The sequence below is a fragment of the Pocillopora damicornis genome, chromosome 7, assembly GCF_964200805.1.
Source record: "Pocillopora damicornis chromosome 7, jaPocDami1.2, whole genome shotgun sequence".
Lineage (NCBI taxonomy): Eukaryota > Metazoa > Cnidaria > Anthozoa > Scleractinia > Pocilloporidae > Pocillopora > Pocillopora damicornis.
In genome coordinates, this window is record NC_142676.1 from 22,698,025 (window position 1) to 22,718,024 (window position 20,000).

The following is a 20,000-nucleotide window of genomic DNA, read 5'->3' on the forward strand; positions in this document are numbered from 1 at the left end:
TCGCTTTTCGCCGAGTTAACTTTGCTTTTTTCGTGAAAACGTATAATCGATGACTGGTTCATTTCTCAAATTTTGTCATAGCTTCGATTTATTGGTAACAGAACTCTATGCCGTCTAGTTCTGTCTGCAATCATAATTGTAATAAGGACTGAAATCGGAGTCCTGCATCGCGGCCAACCGATTTTGTTAATTACTTGTAGGATTACAAACCGAATTGGACTCCACTCATTTCTCTTACATTACTAATAGCGAAGCATTTTTCTGAGCCAGAATATACAAACTTAATTCTTAATTAACCTCATGGCTTGAGTCTACATAAGCAAACCTGTTAGCCTCTTTTTTTAGGCCTTTGTTTACTGCATTTTCAGCTTGTCTTACCTTTTGCTCACATCTACCAAGTAATAGGCGACTTCACTGTGGTCACGTTCTCTCGCGACATTTTCTGGTAAAAGTGGTCTTCCTTTGTACGAGTCAAATGCTATTCTTCCTGCGGGTAAGTCAAAGATAAGTCGAATAAACCAAATAGCGTTTACTTTAGCTGCTGTGTAAATGAACCTTATTAGGAGCTGAACTGACAATGAAGGTTTTTCCCGACCAGAAGACCCAACAATCGTTAGGAAAATGAAAAAAACCTTTAACTATGATTTTCAAAGAACAGAGACAAATTATGGGAGAGATCTTACTGTGTCCGTCTTTAGGCATTTTTTGTTAGATTATTTCGGCTCTATTATCATTAATCACTTCTTTTTTCCTCCAGTTTAAGCTATAGTGAAAAATGTTCCCAAAATACTGTTCAACAACAATCTTCTTATCTTAAATGAGGTTTGAAATCTGTTTTTCTAGCTTTCAACCTTTTGCTTTGTTTACTGGATTGATCGGACATAAGGGTTAAAGGATTAAGAAATAATGGAAAAAAAAAGAAAGAAACACAAATTGAGAGGATAAATTGAAAAATACCTACCATCATTGGTATGATTTTCTGCCTCGGAAGTACCTCCTTCAGTATGTACATTCAGGCATGGAATGGCAGCCAGAATGAATTTCAGCATCGTTCTTGGGTTACTGATTCCTTGTTTCAAGGCCTCCTCTATCAAATCTATGTACACAACTTCTGTCTCCCCCAGACATCTTTCTCGATTTTGCGAGAAGACTGTTACTTTAAAGGCACCTTTTGTTGATGAGTCTGCAACATTTGCGGATTAAAACGCTCAAATCATAGCAACCTCCACCCCCTCCACCCAACCACTTCATCTGCTGGTAGTTAAGGAATGCTCTTGCCTAATGTTCCTCATCATTTCAGTGGAAAAATGCATCTCATAATTGACATTCAAAACTGATATTCGGGTAATCTTTGAAGATAGCAGTGAGCCTTTTGTTGCAAACTCTCATGTCCGATGCTACGTATTTATTACCATAACATGTAAAGATGATGTGCGGATATTTACTTACTCGGATTTTCTTGCGTTGCCTCACTGGCTGTAACAATTTCCTGCCAATTGATGACGTTGAACTTCTCCTCATCTGTTCTCTCACTTTCAGAGTATCTGCCATTTAACATTTAAAACGCCGTAATCTAGAAGAACTCACTTCTTACAGGAGCTCTAGGCACTGCAGCATAACAATATCCTTAGTAGAAAATGCATGGTAATATGCAGGGCAAATTTCTTAGTTCGGATTGGTTAGTAGAAAGTATTGCAGTTCTCAACAAATTTGGAACACGAGTGCAAATTACAAATGGTGCATGCTCAAAGCGAATGTGAGTTAGCTACAGCCTGGTTTGAGGGGGGTAATTTAGTAAGAGGATGGGTTCGTTTGTTGACAACAGCGCGCGCAGCGAAAACACTGGTAAAAAACTGGGTCGAGAACGTCGCCCAGTTGTGTTTCATAGGTGACGTACCAGTCGTTGTTAATAGACGTCAAAGTTATATGTTTTCTCTAATATCCTAACCTCGGCTCTTTAAAGATTGTCATCACTTTAAAATTTTTGGTTTCACATACCACTTTAAGGACAACGAAGTTATCTCCTTTGACACAACAAGCGAAAACAGAGGATAATTATAGATACGGCATGCAAGATGTTAACATGAATCCTTTTGTACGCTTAAACTTCTTAAAATGTATTTCATTTCAGTTAAGTTTGGTTTCTATTGATCTATCTTTCAAATTTCAGAGCCCGTTGAATAATTTTTTCTGCAATTTGTGTCCTTGTCATTTCGTTTCGAGCCACTAGCATTCAGCACTACTCGTTTTTCTTCACAATTTTACAAAGTATAATTTCGTCGTCGTTTTATTCCCTTGTTTCCGGGATAATTCTCCTTATTCATGACAGTATATCTCTTTTGAGCTCCACCTTCTTAGAGTTGCAATGCATTTTGAACGGACTTTTGGAAAAAGCATCAAGGGACCCAGAAGTCCAAATAGAGTCGTGTCCTAACTATCCGCACGCTCTCCTGTTCTGAAGTGACGTTCCCATCCTCTTGCTAAATCACTCTAGTAACAAGACAAAGTACGCGTCATGCGTGTGAAATCGAATGTTACCCGTCATGTGCGTGCACTGCTGCCTCGCTTTTCGCCGAGTTAATTGTCGTTTTTCATGAAAACGTATAATTGATGACTGGTTCATTTCTCAAATTTTGTCATAGCTTCGATTTATTGGTAACAGAACTCTATGCCGTCCAGTTCTGTCTGCAATCATACTCGTAATAGGGACTGAAATCGGAGTCCCGCATCGCGGCCGACCGATTTGGTAATTGTTTGTATGATTACAAGCCGAATTGGACTCCACTCAGTTCTCTTACATTACTAATACCGAAGCATTTTTCTGAGCCAGAATATACAAACTTAATTCGGTTAACCTCATGGCTTGAGTCTACATAAGCAAACCTGTTAGCCTCTTTTTTTAGGCCTTTGTTTACTGCACTTTCAGCTTGTCTTACCTTTTGCTCATATCTTCCAAGTAATCGGCGACTTCATTGTGGTCACGTTCTCTCGCGACATTTTCTGGTAAAAGTGGTTTTCCTTTGTACGAATCAAATGCTATTCTTCCAGCGGGTAGATCAAAGATAAGTCGAATAAACCAAACAGCGTTTATTTTGGCTGCTGCGTAGATGAACCTTATTAGGAGCTGAACTGACAATGAAGGTTTTTCCCAACTAGAAGACCCTACAATCGTAAGGAAAAAAAAAAACCTTTATCTATGATTTTCAAAGAACAGAGACAAATAATGGGAAAGATCTTATTGTGTCCGTGTTTAGGCATTTTTTGTTAGATTATTTTCGCTCTATTATCATCAATCACTTCTTTTTTCCTTCATTTAAAGCTATAGTGAAAAATGGTTCCAAAATACTGTTCAACAACAATCTTCTCATCTTAAATAAGGTTTGAAATCTGTTTTTCTAGCTTTCAACCTTTTGCTTTGTTTACTGGATTGATCGGACATAAGGGTTAAAGGATTAAGAAATAATGGGAAAAAAAGAAAGAAACACAAATTGAGAGGATAAATTGAAAAATACCTACCATCATTGGTATGATTTTCTGCCTCGGAAGTACCTCCATCAGAATGTACATTCAGGCATGGAATGGCAGCCTGAAGGAATTTCAGCATCGTTTTTGGGGAAGTGACTGCTTGTTTCAATGTCTCGTCTATCAGATCTGTGTACACAACTTTTGTCTCCTCCAAACACTTTTCTCGATTATGCGAGGAGACTGTTTCTTTAAAAACACCTTCTGTTGACGAGTCTGCAACATTTACGGATTAAAATGCTCAAATCATAGCAACCTATTTTTTAATAACATACAAGGTAAGTAATCTGTGAGGTGAACTTGGAAAACTTACATCGCCCTTTCGGCCACAAAATGTATAGTTTAGAGAGTACAATGACTGAAAAATAACTGAGCTACCTATTCGTTTGTGTTGAGGGACGAAGAAAGTGTAGTAAGAGAGCAAGGCCCCCTCCACCCAACCACTTCATCTGCTGGCAGTTAAGGAACTGTGCTCTTGCCTAATGTTCCTCATCATTTCAGTGGAAAAATGCATGTTATAATTGACATTCAAAACTGATTTTCGGGTAATCTTTTAAGATAGCAGTGAGCCTTTTGTTGCAAACTCTCATGTCTGATGCTACGTATTTATTACCATAACATGTAAAGATGATGTGCGGATATTTACTTACTCGGATTTTCTTGCGTTGCCTCACTGGCTGTAACGATTTCCTGCCAATTGATGGCGCTGAACTTCTCATCTGTTCTCTTACTTTCAGAGTATCTGCCATTTAACATTTAAAACACAGTAATCTAGAAGAACTCAGTTGCTACAGGAGCTCTAGGCACTGCAGCATAACAATATCCTTAGTAAAAAATGCATGGTAGTATGCAGGAAAAATTTCTTAGTTCGGATTGGCTAGTAGAAAGTATTGCAGTTCTCAACAAATTTGGAACACGAGTGCAAATTACAAATGGTGCATGCTCAAAGCGAATGTGAGTTAGCTACAGCCTGGTTTGAGGGGAGTAATTTAGTAAAAGGGTGGGTTCGTTTGTTGACAACGGCGCGCGCAGCGAAAACACTGGTAAAAAACTGGGTCGAGAACGTCGCCCAGTTGTGTTTCATAGGTGACGTACCAGTCGTTGTAACTAGACGTCAAAGTTATATGTTTTCTCTAATATCCTAGCCTCGGTTCTTTAAAGATTTTCATCATCTTTAAATTTTTGGTTTCACATATCACCTTAAGGACAACGAAGTTATCTCCTTTGATACAACAAGCGAAAACAGAGGATAATTATAGATACGGCATGCAAGATGTTAACATGAATCCTTTCGTACGATTAAACTTCTTAAAATGTATTTCATTCCAGTTAATTCTTGTTTCTGTTGATTCATCTTTCAAATTTTAGAGCCCACTGAATAATATTTTCTGCAATTTGTGTCCTTGTTATTTCGTTTCGAGCCACTAGCATTCAGCACTACTCGTTTTTCTTCACAATTTTACAAAGTATAATTTGGAAATTGTCGTCGTTTTATTCCCTTGTTTCCGGGATAATTCTCCTTATTCATGACAGTATATCTCTTTTGAGCTCCACCTTCTTAGAGTTGCAATGCATTTTGAACGGACTTTTGGAAAAAGCATGAAGGAACCCAGAAGTCCAAATAGAGTCGTGTCCTAACTATCCGCGCGCTCTCTCGTTCTTAAATGACATTCCCATCCTCTTGCTAAATCACCCTTATAATAAGACAAAGTACACGTCATGCGTGTGTAATCGAATGGTACCCGGCATGTGCGTGCACTGCTGCCTCGCTTTTCGCCGAGTTAATTGTCGTTTTCCATGAAAATGTATAAATGATGACTGGTTCATTTCTCAAATCTTTTCATAGCTTCGATTTATTGGTAACAGAACTCTATGCCGTCCAGTTCTGTCTGCAATCATACTCGTAATAGCGACTGAAATCGGAGTCCCGCATCGCAGCCGACCGATTTGGTAATTACTTTTATGATTACAAACCGAATTGGACTCCACTCATTTCTCTTACATTACTAATAGCGAAGCATTTTTCTGAGTCAGAATATACAAACTTAAATCGGTTAAGCTCATGGCTTGAGTCTACATAAGCAAACCTGTTAGCCTCTTTTGTCAGGTCTTTGGTTACTGCACTTTCAGCTTGTCTTACCTTTTGCTTATATCTTCCAAGTAATCGGCCACTTCATTGTGGTCACGTTCTCTCGCGACATTTTCTGGTAAAAGTGGTTTTCCTTTGTACGAATCAAATGCTATTCTTCCAGCGGGTAGATCAAAGATAAGTCGAATAAACCAAACAGCGTTTATTTTGGCTGCTGCGTATATGAACCTTATTAGGAGCTGAACTGACAATGAAGGTTTTTCCCAACTAGAAGGCCCTACAATCGTTAGGAAAATGAAGAAAAAAAAACCTTTATCTATGATTTTCAAAGAACAGAGACAAACTATGGCAGAGATCTTATTGTGTCCATGTTTAGGCATTTTTTGTTAGGTTATTTTCGCTCTATTATCATCAATCACTACTTTTTTTCCTCCAGTTTAAGCTATAGTGAAAATTGTTCCCTAAATACTGCTCAACAACAATCTTCTTATCTCAAATTAGGTTTGAAATCTGTTTTTCTAGCTTTCAACCTTTTGCTTTGTTTACTGGATTGATCGGACATAAGGGTTAAAGGATTAAGAAATAATGAGAAAAAAAAGGAAGAAACACGAATTGAGAGGATAAATTGAAAAATACCTACCATTATTAGTATGATTTTCTGCCTCGGAAGTACCTCCATCAGAATGTACATTCAGGCATGGAACGGCAGCCTGAAGGAATTTCAGCATCGTATTTGGGGAAGTGACTGCTTGTTTCAATGTCTCGTCTATCAAATCTGTGTACACAACTTTTGTCTCCTCCAAACACTTTTCTCGATTATGCGAGGAGACTGTTTCTTTAAAAACACCTTCTGTTGACGAGTCTGCAACATTTACGGATTAAAACAACTTATTTTTTAATAACATACAAGGTAAGTAATCTGTGAGGTGAACTTGGAAAACTTACATCGCCCTTTCGGCCACAAAATGTATAGTTTAGAGAGTACAATGACTGAAAAAAACCTGAGCTACCTATTCGTTTGTGTTGAGGGACGAAGAAAGTGTAGTAAGAGAGCAAGGCCCCCTCCACCCAACCACTTCATCTGCTGGCAGTTAAGGAACTGTGCTCTTGCCTAATGTTCCTCATCATTTCAGTGGAAAAATGCATGTCATAATTGACATTCAAAACTGATTTTCGGGTAATCTTTTAAGATAGCAGTGAGCCTTTTGTTGCAAACTCTCATGTCCGATGCTACGTATTTATTACCATAACATGTAAAGATGATGTGCGGATATTTACTTACTCGGATTTTCTTGCGTTGCCTCAATGGCTGTAACGATTTCCTGCCAGTTGATGACGTTGAACTTCTCCTCATCTGTTCTCTCACTTTCAGAGTATCTGCCATTTAACATTTAAAACACAGTAATCTAGAAGAACTCAGTTGCTACAGGAGCTCTAGGCACTTTAGCATAACAATATCCTTAGTAGAAAATGCATGATAATATGCAGGGGAAATTTCTTAGTTCGGATTGGCTAGTAGAAAGTATTGCAGTTCTCAACAAATTTGGAACACGAGTGCAAATTACAAATGGTGCATGCTCAAAGCGAATGTGAGTTAGCTACATCCTGGTTTGAGGGGAGTAATTTAGTAAGAGGATGGGTTCGTTTGTTGACAACAGCGAGCGCAGCGAAAACACTGGTAAAAAACTGGGTCGAGAACGTCGCCCAGTTGTGTTTCATAGGTGACGTACCAGTCGTTGTTACTAGACGTCAAAGTTATATGTTTTCTTGAATATCCTAACCTCGGCTCTTTAAAGATTGTCATCACCTTTAAATTCTCGGTTTCACATACCACTTTAAGGAAAACGAAGTTATCTCCTTTAACACAACAAGGGAAAACGGAGGATAATTATAGATACGGCATGCAAGATGTTAACATGAATCCTTTTGTACGATTAAACTTATTAAAATGTATTTCATTCCAGTTAATTCTTGTTTCTGTTGATTCATCTTTCAAATTTTAGAGCCCACTGAATAATATTTTCTGCAATTTGTGTCCTTGTTATTTCGTTTCGAGCCACTAGCATTCAGCACTACTCGTTTTTCTTCACAATTTTACAAAGTATAATTTGGAAATTGTCGTCGTTTTATTCCCTTGTTTCCGGGATAATTCTCCTTATTCATGACAGTATATCTCTTTTGAGCTCCACCTTCTTAGAGTTGCAATGCATTTTGAACGGACTTTTGGAAAAAGCATCAAGGGACCCAGAAGTCCAAATAGAGTCGTGTCCTAACTATCCGCACGCTTTCCTGTTCTGAAGTGACGTTCCCATCCTCTTGCTAAATCACACTAATAACAAGACAAAGTACGCGTCATGCGTGTGTAATCGAATGGTACCCGGCATGTGCGTGCACTGCTGCCTCGCTTTTCGCCGATTTAATTGTCGTTTTTCATGAAAACGTATAATTGATGACTGGTTCATTTCTCAAATTTTGTCATAGCTTCGATTTATTGGTAACAGAACTCTATGCCGTCCAGTTCTGTCTGCAATCATACTCGTAATAGGGACTGAAATCGGAGTCCCGCATCGCGGCCGACCGATTTGGTAATTACTTGTATGATTACAAGCCGAATTGGACTCCACTCATTTCTCTTACATTACTAATAGCGAAGCATTTTTCTGAGCCAGAATATACAAACTTAATTCGGTTAACCTCAGGGCTTGAATCTACATAAGCAAACGTGTTAGCCTCTTTATAAAGGCCTTTGTTTACTGCATTTTCAGCTTGTCTTACCTTTTGCTTATATCTTCCAAGTAATCGGCCACTTCATTGTGGTCACGTTCTCTCGCGACATTTTCTGGTAAAAGTGGTCTTTCTTTGTACGAATCAAATGCTATTCTTCCTGCGGGTAGGTCAAATATAAGTCGAATAAACCAAACAGCGTTTACTTTAGCTGCTGTGTAAATGAACCTTATTAGGAGCTGAACTGACAATGAAGGTTTTTCCCGACCAGAAGACCCTACAATCGTTTGGAAAATGAAAAAAACCTTTATCTATGATTTTCAAAGAACAGAGACAAATTATGGGAGAGATCTTCTTGTGTCCGTGTTTAGGCATTTTTTGTTAGATTTTTTTCGCTCTGTTATCATCAATCACTTCTTTTTTTCCTCCAGTTTAAGCTATGGTGAAAAATGTTCCCAAAATACTGTTCAACAACAATCTTCTTATCTTAAATAAGGTTTGAAATCCGTTTTTCTAGCTTTCAACCTTTTGCTTTGTTTACTGGATTGATCGGACATAAGGGTTAAAGGATTAAGAAATAATGGGAAAAAAAAGAAAGAAACACAAATTGAGAGGATAAATTGAAAAATACCTACCATCATTGGTATGATTTTCTGCCTCGGAAGTACCTCCTTCAGAATATTCATGCAGGCATGGAATGGCAGCCAGAATGAATTTCAGCATCGTTCTTGGGTTATTGATTGCTTGTCTCAACGCCTTCTCTATCAAATCTATGTACACAACTTTTGTCTCCCCCAGACATCTTTCTCGATTTTGCGAGAAGACTGTTACTTTAAAGGCACCTTTTGTTGATGAGTCTGCAACATTTACGGATTAAAACGCTCAAATCATAGCTACATATTTTTCAATAACGTACAGGGTTAGTAATCTATGGGGTGAATTTAGAAAATTTATATCGCCCTTTTGGCCACAAAATGTATAGTTTAGAGAGTACAAAGATTGGAAGTGAGTGAAACTCGTTTTATAGATGGAAGATTTAAACCGGTTAAAAAAATTTGAATTTATTATCATACAGTAGTAAGAGCAGAAACAATTTTGGTAGTGGGCTCCAACTGGGATAAATGTAGGCTTCCATTTTTTTATATATCAAACCTAGCAAAGCATATTTTCGATCACTTCACGACTTAAAAGTAGACCGCTTTATAGATAAGAACAACTGTTGCGTTAAGGTAAAGGAATGTTCATGGTATCCCTGAGCGAGGTATTTCAATTCTTGACCTATCTGCCCCGTTACATCAAACTACAAATTAAATGTTATGATAAAGAAGATATACTTACGTGGAAGAGGTCGTCCAAACAGGGTCTTGTCATCTATCCTCCTTAAGCTTACTCCCTCTCTTAAATTTTCAAAATCCGCAACTCCGGATTCCATCCCTTCTGGAAGCTCTCCCGTAAATTCAATTGTAAATGGCACTCTTTTCTGATGCTAAATAAATAAATAAAAAAAAGGCAATAAACCTTTTTGAAGGCAAAAAATAAGTCATAGTCAATTCAAAAGTGGCATTGTTCTAAATAAAATAAGTAGTAATTCTCTAAGTTATTCATTTGTTTATCGCAAGTCGGAACACCAAATGAACAGTATCAGCAATCTGTTTCCTCCTTCCTCTCCTTTCTCCTCTTCACTTTAATCCAACTGCTTCTCAGTTAGTCCCATACCTTAGCTAAAACTTGGGTTTTAATTGTAAGTATAACCATTGAAAAAGCCAACTCTTTTGGCTCGCATTGAATCTGCTAAATGATAACAGCAAACTTGATATAATACCTTCAAAAGAACGATGTCTGGATTGATGCCTACCAAATGGAGTTGATTTTCAGGCAAATCCTCTGTTAATTGTGATAGCCATAAGAAGAAAGGATACAAGTCAACAGACAAGTAAATTAATCAAATGAAGGTATGTCAATCAAAAAGACTAATTAAGTCTTCAAAAAATAAATTCTTCCGTTGAGAAACATGAAAACCATAAAATCCTGTTCTTTTTGTGATAATGTTGTGACCAAAGACTTTGGAGACCCAGACACTAACTGAACTGAGCATTACAAAAGCGATAGAACCACAATTAAACAATTTCCGTTGTCGCTCACTCATTCAGCTTTTCTCACATTCCCCTTCGATCCTGAAATATGCCAGATTTTTACGGTCACATCAGTCTTCAATCACATTTTGCCTTTGTTTTCTTTCCTCTTTCAATTTTCAAAACTTCACCATTCCAAAGCATTCGTTTTTCTCGTTTCGCCAAGAACGTCGCCAATTTCTGTATAAAGTAGTTGTAATGAATTTATTCTGTTTTCCGACTTACAACAACTGGCGAAAGTAAATCCGACTGAGTTTAAACTACAATTTCAGAGTTTGATCCATGAACGCAACGAAAACATGCACACCAAAACAACTTTGACCGAGTAAAATCACATCACGTGAACACGTGATTAACAACGTTTGGTACTCTTGATCATCCCTTCAAAAAATCCCCACTACCATTGGGCTTTTTAATATTAACCTTCCACTGGATTTTCCTTTCGAAAGCAAAGACATGACGTCACGGTCATTGAAGATCCTTGTTAGTTACGTAGCTGCTGCCTTGAATGTCTTCGCGTTTTCAAATATGATAAGTTCTGGAATTCCTCTGCGGGCCACAAATCTTCGAGGACAACAAATGAACTCCTGTATGATTCTTGTACTTCCACAGGTGAATAAACAAATGTACTCTTTACTGACTTGAATTTCTTTTCCAAACACAGTTTTTACGAATAACGGTCCGGCAAAGTCTACTCTTATGCTTACAAAGGGGTATCCTTCTTTGAATCGGAATTCAGACATATATGATGATGGCTCAACCTGGTATGACCTTCCTTCATGTCTTCTACACACTACGCAGTTGTAGATCTGTTTTTTGGTGACTTGCCGTGCCTTGGTGATCCAGAAACGAGATCTCAATTTTGTCAGTATTTCTCTTACTCCATTGTAACCAGAGACTGTGATGACAGTCTCTGGTTATGAGCCTTGTGACACGGCGATCACATGGCAACCATGTGGGAAATTTAGCTGATTCCGGTAGAGACGAGTTTTAGAGTCTTCCCTTGCACCTGAAGATTCTATTCATGTCCCTGATTACTCCTAACTGAGCACACTGTTGTTTGAAGTTTCGATTCAGCAGCAAAGACTTCTAAGACTCCAGTATCCACAACGATTCACTGAACAACATTTCTTCACTGTTAAGACATTCAGAACCGACAGGACTAACAAAGCGTATGGCATAGGCAGTTATTCTACACAGTTTAGAGAAGTCACTGTAGTCCTCACAGTCTATGACATGTGCTGTGCCTACTTCAGATGTCTTTGTCGTAAGGAGTGTGGCTGATTCTTTTAAATCTCGTACTGCTTGCAATTTCATTTCCTTCACTCACTCTGGTGGCTGAATCATTTCAGATACATCTTCCATTTCTCCTGCTTCTTCCTGATTTGAGATCCATTCCTTAACCAACTAACTTTCATGAGGAAGGCTTTCTCTATGTCGGCAACTATTGCAATTGGCTGGACGCTGAATCTTATGAGAATTTCTAGGATGTCAGGAGTTAAGGGTGGTCGAGTATGGAGGCAATCAATTGATGGTGGCCAATTTTTTCTTGCTAGTGCATTATTCACAATGTGAAGCTTGGTTGTTGACTTGTCTTCTCTCACGACGCAGTGATGGGGAAGGTGATGTATCAGATGACAAGGCTGAGTTTTCTCGGATTGGTCAACTCTTTCGATGATTCCCTTGTCAAGCTGATCCTTTATCACACGATCATACTCCTCGAGTTGCTCTGGCTTCTGGCTGAGTCTCTTCAAGAAGGACTGCAATCTTCTTTGTCTGAGACTGTGATTGTCAGGTAGTGGGTCATGAGCTTCCTCCCATGGAAGGCTTACTTTATATCTCTGATTCCTTAAAGTGATTGTCTCTTTGAATAATTCTAAAACAGAGCTTTCTTCCTGCTTAATTCCAATTGATTCCAATTCCCAGAGGTTGTGGAGTCTCTTTTTAAGCTCCATCTAATGCACATCTATCTCATCTCTGCGAGCGCCAGTCCGAAGTACGTGTGTTGCTGCCAAATTGACTGAGTGAGTATCTGAGCGAGGTGCATTTTCGACGGGACCAGATAATGTCCATCCAAATCCTGTGTTCACTGCAAAAGGCCAACTCTCTCCTCTTCTGACCTCTCCATTTGCAATGTTTCACTACTGATTTGCTCCAATGAGAATGTCTACGACAAGATTCTCTTCTGAAGTACATTCAGACAAAGCAACGTCCTTCAAACGATGGGCTGTAACGGTTATAGTGACGTAATTATCAACATTCTTCAGGCACAATTTCACAACGTCAACAGTCTTAAGGTTGTTATATTCTGATCCAAATTTCCTGATACACAATCTCTCCCTTGCCACTTGTTTCAGGCTTAGAGTCTCCTGAAGTTTCTGAGTGATGTACGTCTTCTGAATTCCACTATTCAGGATGATTCTTACACGATGTTTCTCTTGGGGCTGTACTGAGGTAGGATTTGACGCTAAGGCGATGCAGGTTTGCAACAAAATAGATGTCTTGCTGTCAACATACATGCTAATGGCTGCACTTGGTTGTCCACCTCCTTGAGTTGGTGGCTTAGTTACACCTGCTACGGAGTTGTCTGATGCTGGAGTATCATTGGTTGAGGGGGCTTTGGAGGGTGTTTCTTTCTTGAAGAAGGAGTTGTTGTCATTGAGTTACATCTTTCCCGGGCTTCAAGTTCTGTTTTGGATACTTTCAGTAATTCATCAAGGCTCCAATATCCTGTGTCAAACTCCCTGCTGATTATCAATCTTAGCTCTTGGGGAACTTTACTGAGGAGAACCAGAACGAGTAAGCTACCATACTGTTGAGCCTCTGCACCCAAAGCTTGCTAGCCTCTGATATGGATTTCTGTTTTGTCATATAATTGTCTGATCCCCCTAAAATCATTGAAAGAACCGACCACTAGCAACTTGAATAAGTTGTCCACATGAGAGCTGATGATTAGTTGTTTGTTTCCATACCTTTGCTCCAAGATCTCTCTCGCCGAGTTGTAGTTTTCTGATGTCAAAGGGAGCCCTTTAATTGGCGCTGCGGCTGGACCTTCTACGAGGGACTTCAAATAGTTCATTTTGTCTATGTTACTAAGTTTCGGGTTTGAATGAACAGCACTGTCAAAACAATCGATGAACGCTTGCCACTCTGTCTGTCGACCATTGAATCTTTTCATTTCTAATTTCGATAATTTAGCGCGAATTTCGACGTGCCAAATTGCAGTTGCTTTATTTAAGAGTAGTTCAGATTGGGGACTTAAGCTTACGTTTTCAGTTGAAGTGCTTAGGGTTGAAGTAATCGGCAAATAAATCTGTAGAAATTTCAGAGTCCAATCGATGCGAACCGGCCCACGTGATTTCATCTGTGATTTTGCTTGCTTCAGCAACTTAATGTTTGATGGATTCTTCTTCATTTTAATCATCTACGAGATCCAAAATCTTGCTATCGAGGTTTCTCCAAGGTGTCGAGCCTTTCCCTGAGTATAAGCTTCTGTTGCGAGAGTTTATCCTGTAACGACGGCTCGAAACTGGCAATTGAATCTTCAACTTGCGCGAGGAGTTTCTTCACATGTGCTCGATGACCTCCGTGAATCTTCCTTTGTTTCTTGAGTACTTCAGCCATTGTTGTTCTAAAATCCGGCTCGAAAGACCATGTAATGAATTTATTCCGTTTTCCGACTTACAACAACTGACTAAGGTGAATCTCACCGAGTTTAAATTAGAATTTTAGAGTTTGATCCATGAACGCAGCGAAAACATACACACCAAAACAACTCCGACCGAGTAAAGCCACATCGAGTGATCACGTGATTAACAATCAACTAGTCAATGTCAACTAAGGGGGTTCCTCTGAATTCCGCATAGTAATCATCATTTTTGAGAATATTTATCAGAGCGCCCCGTATGTACAATATGTTTGCAAACCTTATGCCTGCAGTCTTAATTTTGGCCCATTTTTTATCGATCAGGAAAATCTTCTTATCTCAGATCTCAGCTGCAGACTGTTAAAATTTTGACCAATTCTTAGCTATCAATTGAGCTCCACACAGGAACTTAACATGCGAAAAGGCGTATAGCGGACTTACCAAAAAGGTTACTGGGAGTGGTTGGAAGGAGTGAATTTTTGGCCACTACAACAACTCGGAAATGCTCTCCGCCATTTTCCGAGTTACAAACGATGTATAAAATTCCGATTCTTAGATACGGAAAATTTTACCCTAACGCAAACCTTCCAAATATGCAAAACATTTCTGTTTACCTTCGTTTTTATGGCTCTTGGATCGTTTTCTTCCTCTCAAAATGCAAAGGAAATAGGCTATTGTCAAGTGATCTTGACCTCAACTTGACTAAACTAGCTAATAGATTAAGTGCAGACCTCATGTTGCCATAAGTCCTCAAAAATATAATTGCCATTCAAAGTTAAGCGAAAGTTGTGCTGGAAACATTTCTTGAAATTTAAACATTCTGAGGCCTCCGCAATGCGAATACGTGGTACAGAAAACAAATAGTCTTAATTTTTGACGGAGAACCTTGTCTTTGATCAATTTGTCCTTGCGGCTATAAGTAACAATGCAAAGCAAAAGAAAACTGCAAAGAGAATTAAGGAAGTTCTCAATTGGCGCATGTTTGTGAATACATAAATACAACATCAGATCTTGGACGTTAATGATTGAGAGCATGCAGATATAAAACAATGACTTCATCTATAGCACTTACCTCCTAAAGAGTTGATGGTGTTTTCTGATACTCTTCTAGAGGTAGGACCTTCAGATGTCTCATCACCACTTTCCTAAAACAAACATTGGTAATCGTTAACCATCCCAATCTTTGGTTTCGTTGCCAAGTTTGATACAACTGATAAATATAACAAAACAAAACAAAACAGCAAGTAGTTATGGACTAAGGAGCTTAGCCCGTGAATAATAAGTTTCACATTTTTAAACAAATAAAAACGATGGTCTATCTTAGGATTACTATGCAGTTACTGTCAGGCTCTTTCTGTTCTAGATTTCTGGCCAATTGTTTCCACCTGCAAGCATCACTAGTATAAAAAGTAAGTCTAAAACTTCTTGGCTAACACAAATCAATAGGCTGCTGCACATTAAAGAAATCACTACCTCATTCATATGGGATGCTTCTTCCGAGAGGTCATCTACAACACTGGTCCTCGGGAAAGGATTTGAGGTTCTGACCTCTGGATTTCCGAGTTGATCATTCGCACCACTGATCGCGTTAGCTAAGAAAAAAGGGACACGTGATTAATGAATCTGCATTTCCTCTCTGCATCTTATCAGTTCAAAAAATATCTCTCCAATTACCTGGTACATATATACTTACTGAAGGTTCTCCATTGAAACTGATTTGTAAATGTTGTGACAAATCTTTCCTGGTGCATGATTTACTTAGGTTACCTAGGTTTCCTCTTAAAAAGAAGGAAAAAAGTCAAAGGACAGCGTTCTGCGTCCACTAAGGAAAAATGAACTTATCGGAGAGTGGTTCTGGCCAAATTGACGATTAAAAACTCACTTTCCGTTAAGAACTTTGCTTCACATGTGGTTTTCGTTCCTTCCTAAATATTTACGTTGGACCATTTTCTAGCCATTTTAATGTACAGCAATTTTTTTTCTTATTTTCTAGGCTTACCTTCATTTTTTATAAAATTTTCAGTTCGTTCAATAAATTTTAGTAGGTCTTGTTCTCGTTTCACCGTCGAACTAACTGGCTCCTTGGAAGACATGGAAAGTTCCAAAAGGATCTGAATGATGGGTAAAAGTCTTTTTGTGGCTTCAGGAAACATTTCTTTTGCGTCTTTAATTTGCAACAAAGTGTTCTTGAGGTCATTCAAATCTTCACCTATGATCAGATTCCAGCCTTAAATCAATAGAATGAAAATGTTAGACAAGATAACATGAAGTAGAAATGTTTACGGCCCTAGAAAAGTTTAGTCTGAGGCCGGAAGGGGCTTGTTTTACTGATCATGGTGTCATCATGTCATCATGTTTTGCAGGATTGATAGTTGGGCTTGTGCCCTGTCTTCCCCAGCCATTAAGCAAAGTCTTCATGGCTGAAGGGTGGTTGAGTGATAAAAGCATTAGTTTGTGGAGGGGGCTCAATTTACGTTGCAAACACTGGCTAGGTTTTTCGCTGGCCAATAAAATGCAGGGGTTCCACGTCAAGGTTACCAGCTGGCCTATTGAAGGAGGGGTTGTAAATGGCTCTATGGCTAAAGATCGGGGGTGAGGAGTGTAGGAAATTGAGAGTCCAAAGGAGCAAGATTTGGAGAGGTTGCAAACGTCAGCCTGCCAGGTTACCGCTCGAAGGTAGATATTGCCCACCCTAAGGCCAGCTTGGCCGCTTAAAATGCAGGGAGCGTAATTTAAATAAACTACGAACAGTCCCTCCTTTTTGGCGAATTATTCAAACAAGCGATCACGCGTATCGATGCATGTTAACGCTTGTCAACTGGCTGATGACCTGCTCGAATGTTTATTGCAGTACCGACATTTTATTCACTGAAATCAGATCAGACTGGGCTGCTAGAAGATCTTCCCGCTGACAAAGACGTTCTCGCAATTTTGCCAACCGACTTTGGAAAGAGCGTCATCTACCAGGTGTTTTGTTTCGCAAATTAATAGTGCGTGTGTTCTTGTAATTTCATCGCTTAATCGCGTCTTAGTGGAGCGAGTCGGTGATCTCAACGAACTTGGCCTTCCGGCCGTACAGTTATCAGAAAAGGACGAAGGCTCCATGAATGCTATCGCTCCTCTCGTTTTTCTCCCAAATCACACAAACTCCTCAAGATTTCAACAAGAACAACCCCGTAGTGAGCCTCAGCTGCACTACGAGCATAGCCCAAAAAATTATCAAGAGCCAAATCGTAAATGAATGCGGCTAGGCCGACGGTCACCCTAAAGATGCAATTGCAAGAAAAAAGATCTTTGCTCTCTCGATGGCAAATACTTAACAGATTATGTTATTTAGGAGAGCTAAGCTTATTTAGAAGGCCACAACATCCGGTGTTACGATCACCAACATAGGCATGACAGAGAAGGAATTTAAAACGATATACAAAAACCACTAAACACTCTTTAAGAGACCGAAAGCAGACGCACGATATTGTCTTTTCAATACACCTCTGGGGGAGGCAGTGTGTGCACTCTGATTGCATTGCATCATGGTCGTAAAACGAAAAGTGAGTCATTTGTATCCTGTCGCGGTCGAGTGAACATCTCTGGTGACAGCGAGATGGCGTGAATAAACGTGGAGTATGGTGGGATTCACTGTCTGTTGCCGTTCCTTCGAGATTTAATAAGAGTTTTCGGGCCTGCGCGACTCCTGTTATTCCTCCGTGACAAAGTCGCTCTTAGAGATTCGGAAAGAAACGAAAACTGCAGTCTAGCCCAAGAATCTACACATTTGATCAAATTGGCGACATATTTAACGGGGAATCGACCCTTGACATGCAAACACATGACATAGAGACACAGAGTTTCAAATATGCTTAAAGAATAGAGAATTCGTAGAATAAGGTTTTGAAAAACGTATCCCTGGGGATATGTTCTGCGGGAGAGAAAGTATGCTTAAAAACAAAGAAAACAGCTCGCACGCATTATTTTTTTTAGTATTGTATACTTAATGTATGGTCATGAGAGAAACAGATAGTTTGTCTTCCCGAGACTTCGGGAAACATCAGGACCCTCGGGAAAACAAAACTAACTTGTTTCCCAAGGGACCACACATTAAGTGCTCTGCTATATATTTAGACTTTCCCTTAACCAATTATATGGCAAAAACATACTGTTGTATTCGGCGCGTGGGAAACAACTAAGCAATTCGCCAGTAACAAAACGATTTAAGTCCGAAATCGGGTCGCAAAGCATGCATGGATTGTTGAGCTGGACAGAAGCTTTTCAACTAACAGCGACTCGAGCGAAGTAAACAAAATTACGAAAGATGCCTCATCATTTTAACTGCTGTGTACCTGGTTGTACTAACAGTTTTAGAAACAATCCAAACTTCATTACTATAGAACTCCAAAATATTAAGATCTCTGAAAAAAGAATAAAGCAATTCTCAGAAACGAAACGTTGAAACACGACTCTACGCAGACAACAATTTGTTCAATGCATCTCAAAGGAGGAGAACAAAGAGATTAAAAGCGCAAAGATTTAAAAGCGCAAATACGCTTGCAAAGTAAGCCCATCCCGCTGCAATTTATGCTTAACAGAGAAACTCTGCATCTAATATCATCTTGCTGAAAAAAGGATCTGAACTGGTCATCAAATATCACCACAAAAACAAATTTTTTTCGACTAGAAAGAGCAATCCCAGCCGTTACTGAATTTTTCAAATGCGACACTTTAACTTTTCCCTCTGCTCGCGCCACAGGCGGCCCAAGCTCCAGCTGTGAGATGATCATCTTGCGAAATAAAAAAATAAGAGTCATGGCGAAATTTTAAGGGTTTGTATGGGAATATATACGACCGCTCTTAAGAATGAAAAATACAGTCAAACTTCTCAATAAAAATACTTCACCTTACTTTCACAGCGCATTTCTTGTTATCTGACCGCTTACTATGTTGAAAAGAATACGTTTTAGCGAGTTATCCATTTCTAGGTCAACTAGGTACATAAGAGAGGACCTCCTCTTATGTAACGTAGGAAACCTAGATATAGAAAAAATGGGTTTTTAACATTCCCATACAAACTCTTATCGTTTCTCCATGATTCTTCTTTCGCAAGATGGTCATCTCACAGCTGGAGCTTGGGCCGCCTCAGCTCGCGCTGGAAAAAAACCACAGGCTGACGATCGCTTCTATTCATCATCTCTGACGTAGAGATCTTTTCTTCTGGTCGCTGAGAATTGCTTTTGATACAAAAGAAACCTCAAATTAAAACAGATGAAACTGTACCGTTTTTTTGCCATTCGTGAAGTTGATCCAGAACATCATTCACTTGGTCTTCAGGTAATACAACAGCCTTGACCAAAGCCATGAGCTTCTCAAAGCTCTTGTTCAAGAAATTTTCTGTAAAGTTATCCTCATTGTAATGAGACACAGGGTTTCTAACTAACTCCCTGACATCATTGGCCAGTGACTTAATATCTAGTAAAGGATTTGGTGACTCAAATACTTTGAAGGGGTAAAGTTCGTATCCCAAAAGGCGTAGAACAGCGGTCATTTCCAAGGACTTGTCAAATGCCGCAAACTTTGCGAGGTAATTAGGAAGATGTAACTTGGCAAGATCTACCAGGCTGTTGATTGAGTAGTCGTAGTCCTCTTCCCTTTTTTTCTCATCGTTGTTGTTTATGTTTTCAAATCGCAAGCCTTTAAGGTAACGATCTTTGCGATATATTGAATATTTCAATGTCTGTAGATTGCATGGTGTTGAAACATTTTGTAAATGATCATTTAAAAAAACATTCAGTCTGGCAATTCCTTTAGATACGAGCTCCCTCAACAATGGAGTTACAATTTTGTTGCTGGCTACCAGAACCACGAACCATATCTTATCATTTTCAGAGACTTTCAT

At 39.1% G+C, this 20,000-nt stretch overlaps 2 protein-coding genes across 2 annotated transcripts; both read right to left on the bottom strand.

Moving 5' to 3' along the window:
* Nucleotides 1-358: 358 nt before the first annotated feature.
* Nucleotides 359-20,000, bottom strand: LOC149043168 (uncharacterized). Its single transcript, XM_089213704.1, has 11 exons — nucleotides 19,382-20,000; nucleotides 16,113-16,340; nucleotides 15,587-15,705; nucleotides 15,186-15,258; nucleotides 10,158-10,219; nucleotides 9,674-9,821; nucleotides 8,971-9,192; nucleotides 5,663-5,888; nucleotides 1,450-1,544; nucleotides 962-1,183; nucleotides 359-487 (listed from the first exon to the last, which is right to left on the bottom strand). Exons 1-11 carry the CDS (start codon nucleotides 19,998-20,000, stop codon nucleotides 375-377), a joined length of 2,127 nt encoding a protein of 708 aa, XP_089069830.1. The 3' UTR covers nucleotides 359-374.
* Nucleotides 2,933-3,798, bottom strand: LOC149043169 (uncharacterized). The gene is made up of 2 exons (XM_089211938.1): nucleotides 3,517-3,798; nucleotides 2,933-3,162 (listed from the first exon to the last, which is right to left on the bottom strand). Exons 1-2 carry the CDS (start codon nucleotides 3,602-3,604, stop codon nucleotides 2,933-2,935), a joined length of 318 nt encoding a protein of 105 aa, XP_089068064.1. The 5' UTR covers nucleotides 3,605-3,798.

Coding starts and splice junctions, on each gene's coding strand:
- LOC149043169 (XM_089211938.1), bottom strand. CDS start 3,604: ATGCTGAAATTCCTTCAGGCTGCCATTCCATGCCTGAATGTACATTCT. Junction 3,163..3,516: donor AGAAAATCATACCAATGATG/GTAGGTATTTTT, acceptor TTACGATTGTAG/GGTCTTCTAGTTGGGAAAAA.
- LOC149043168 (XM_089213704.1), bottom strand. CDS start 20,000: ATGAAAGTCTCTGAAAATGATAAGATATGGTTCGTGGTTCTGGTAGCC. Junction 1,184..1,449: donor GGCAACGCAAGAAAATCCGA/GTAAGTAAATAT, acceptor CAAATGTTGCAG/ACTCATCAACAAAAGGTGCC. Junction 488..961: donor AGAAAATCATACCAATGATG/GTAGGTATTTTT, acceptor ACTTACCCGCAG/GAAGAATAGCATTTGACTCG.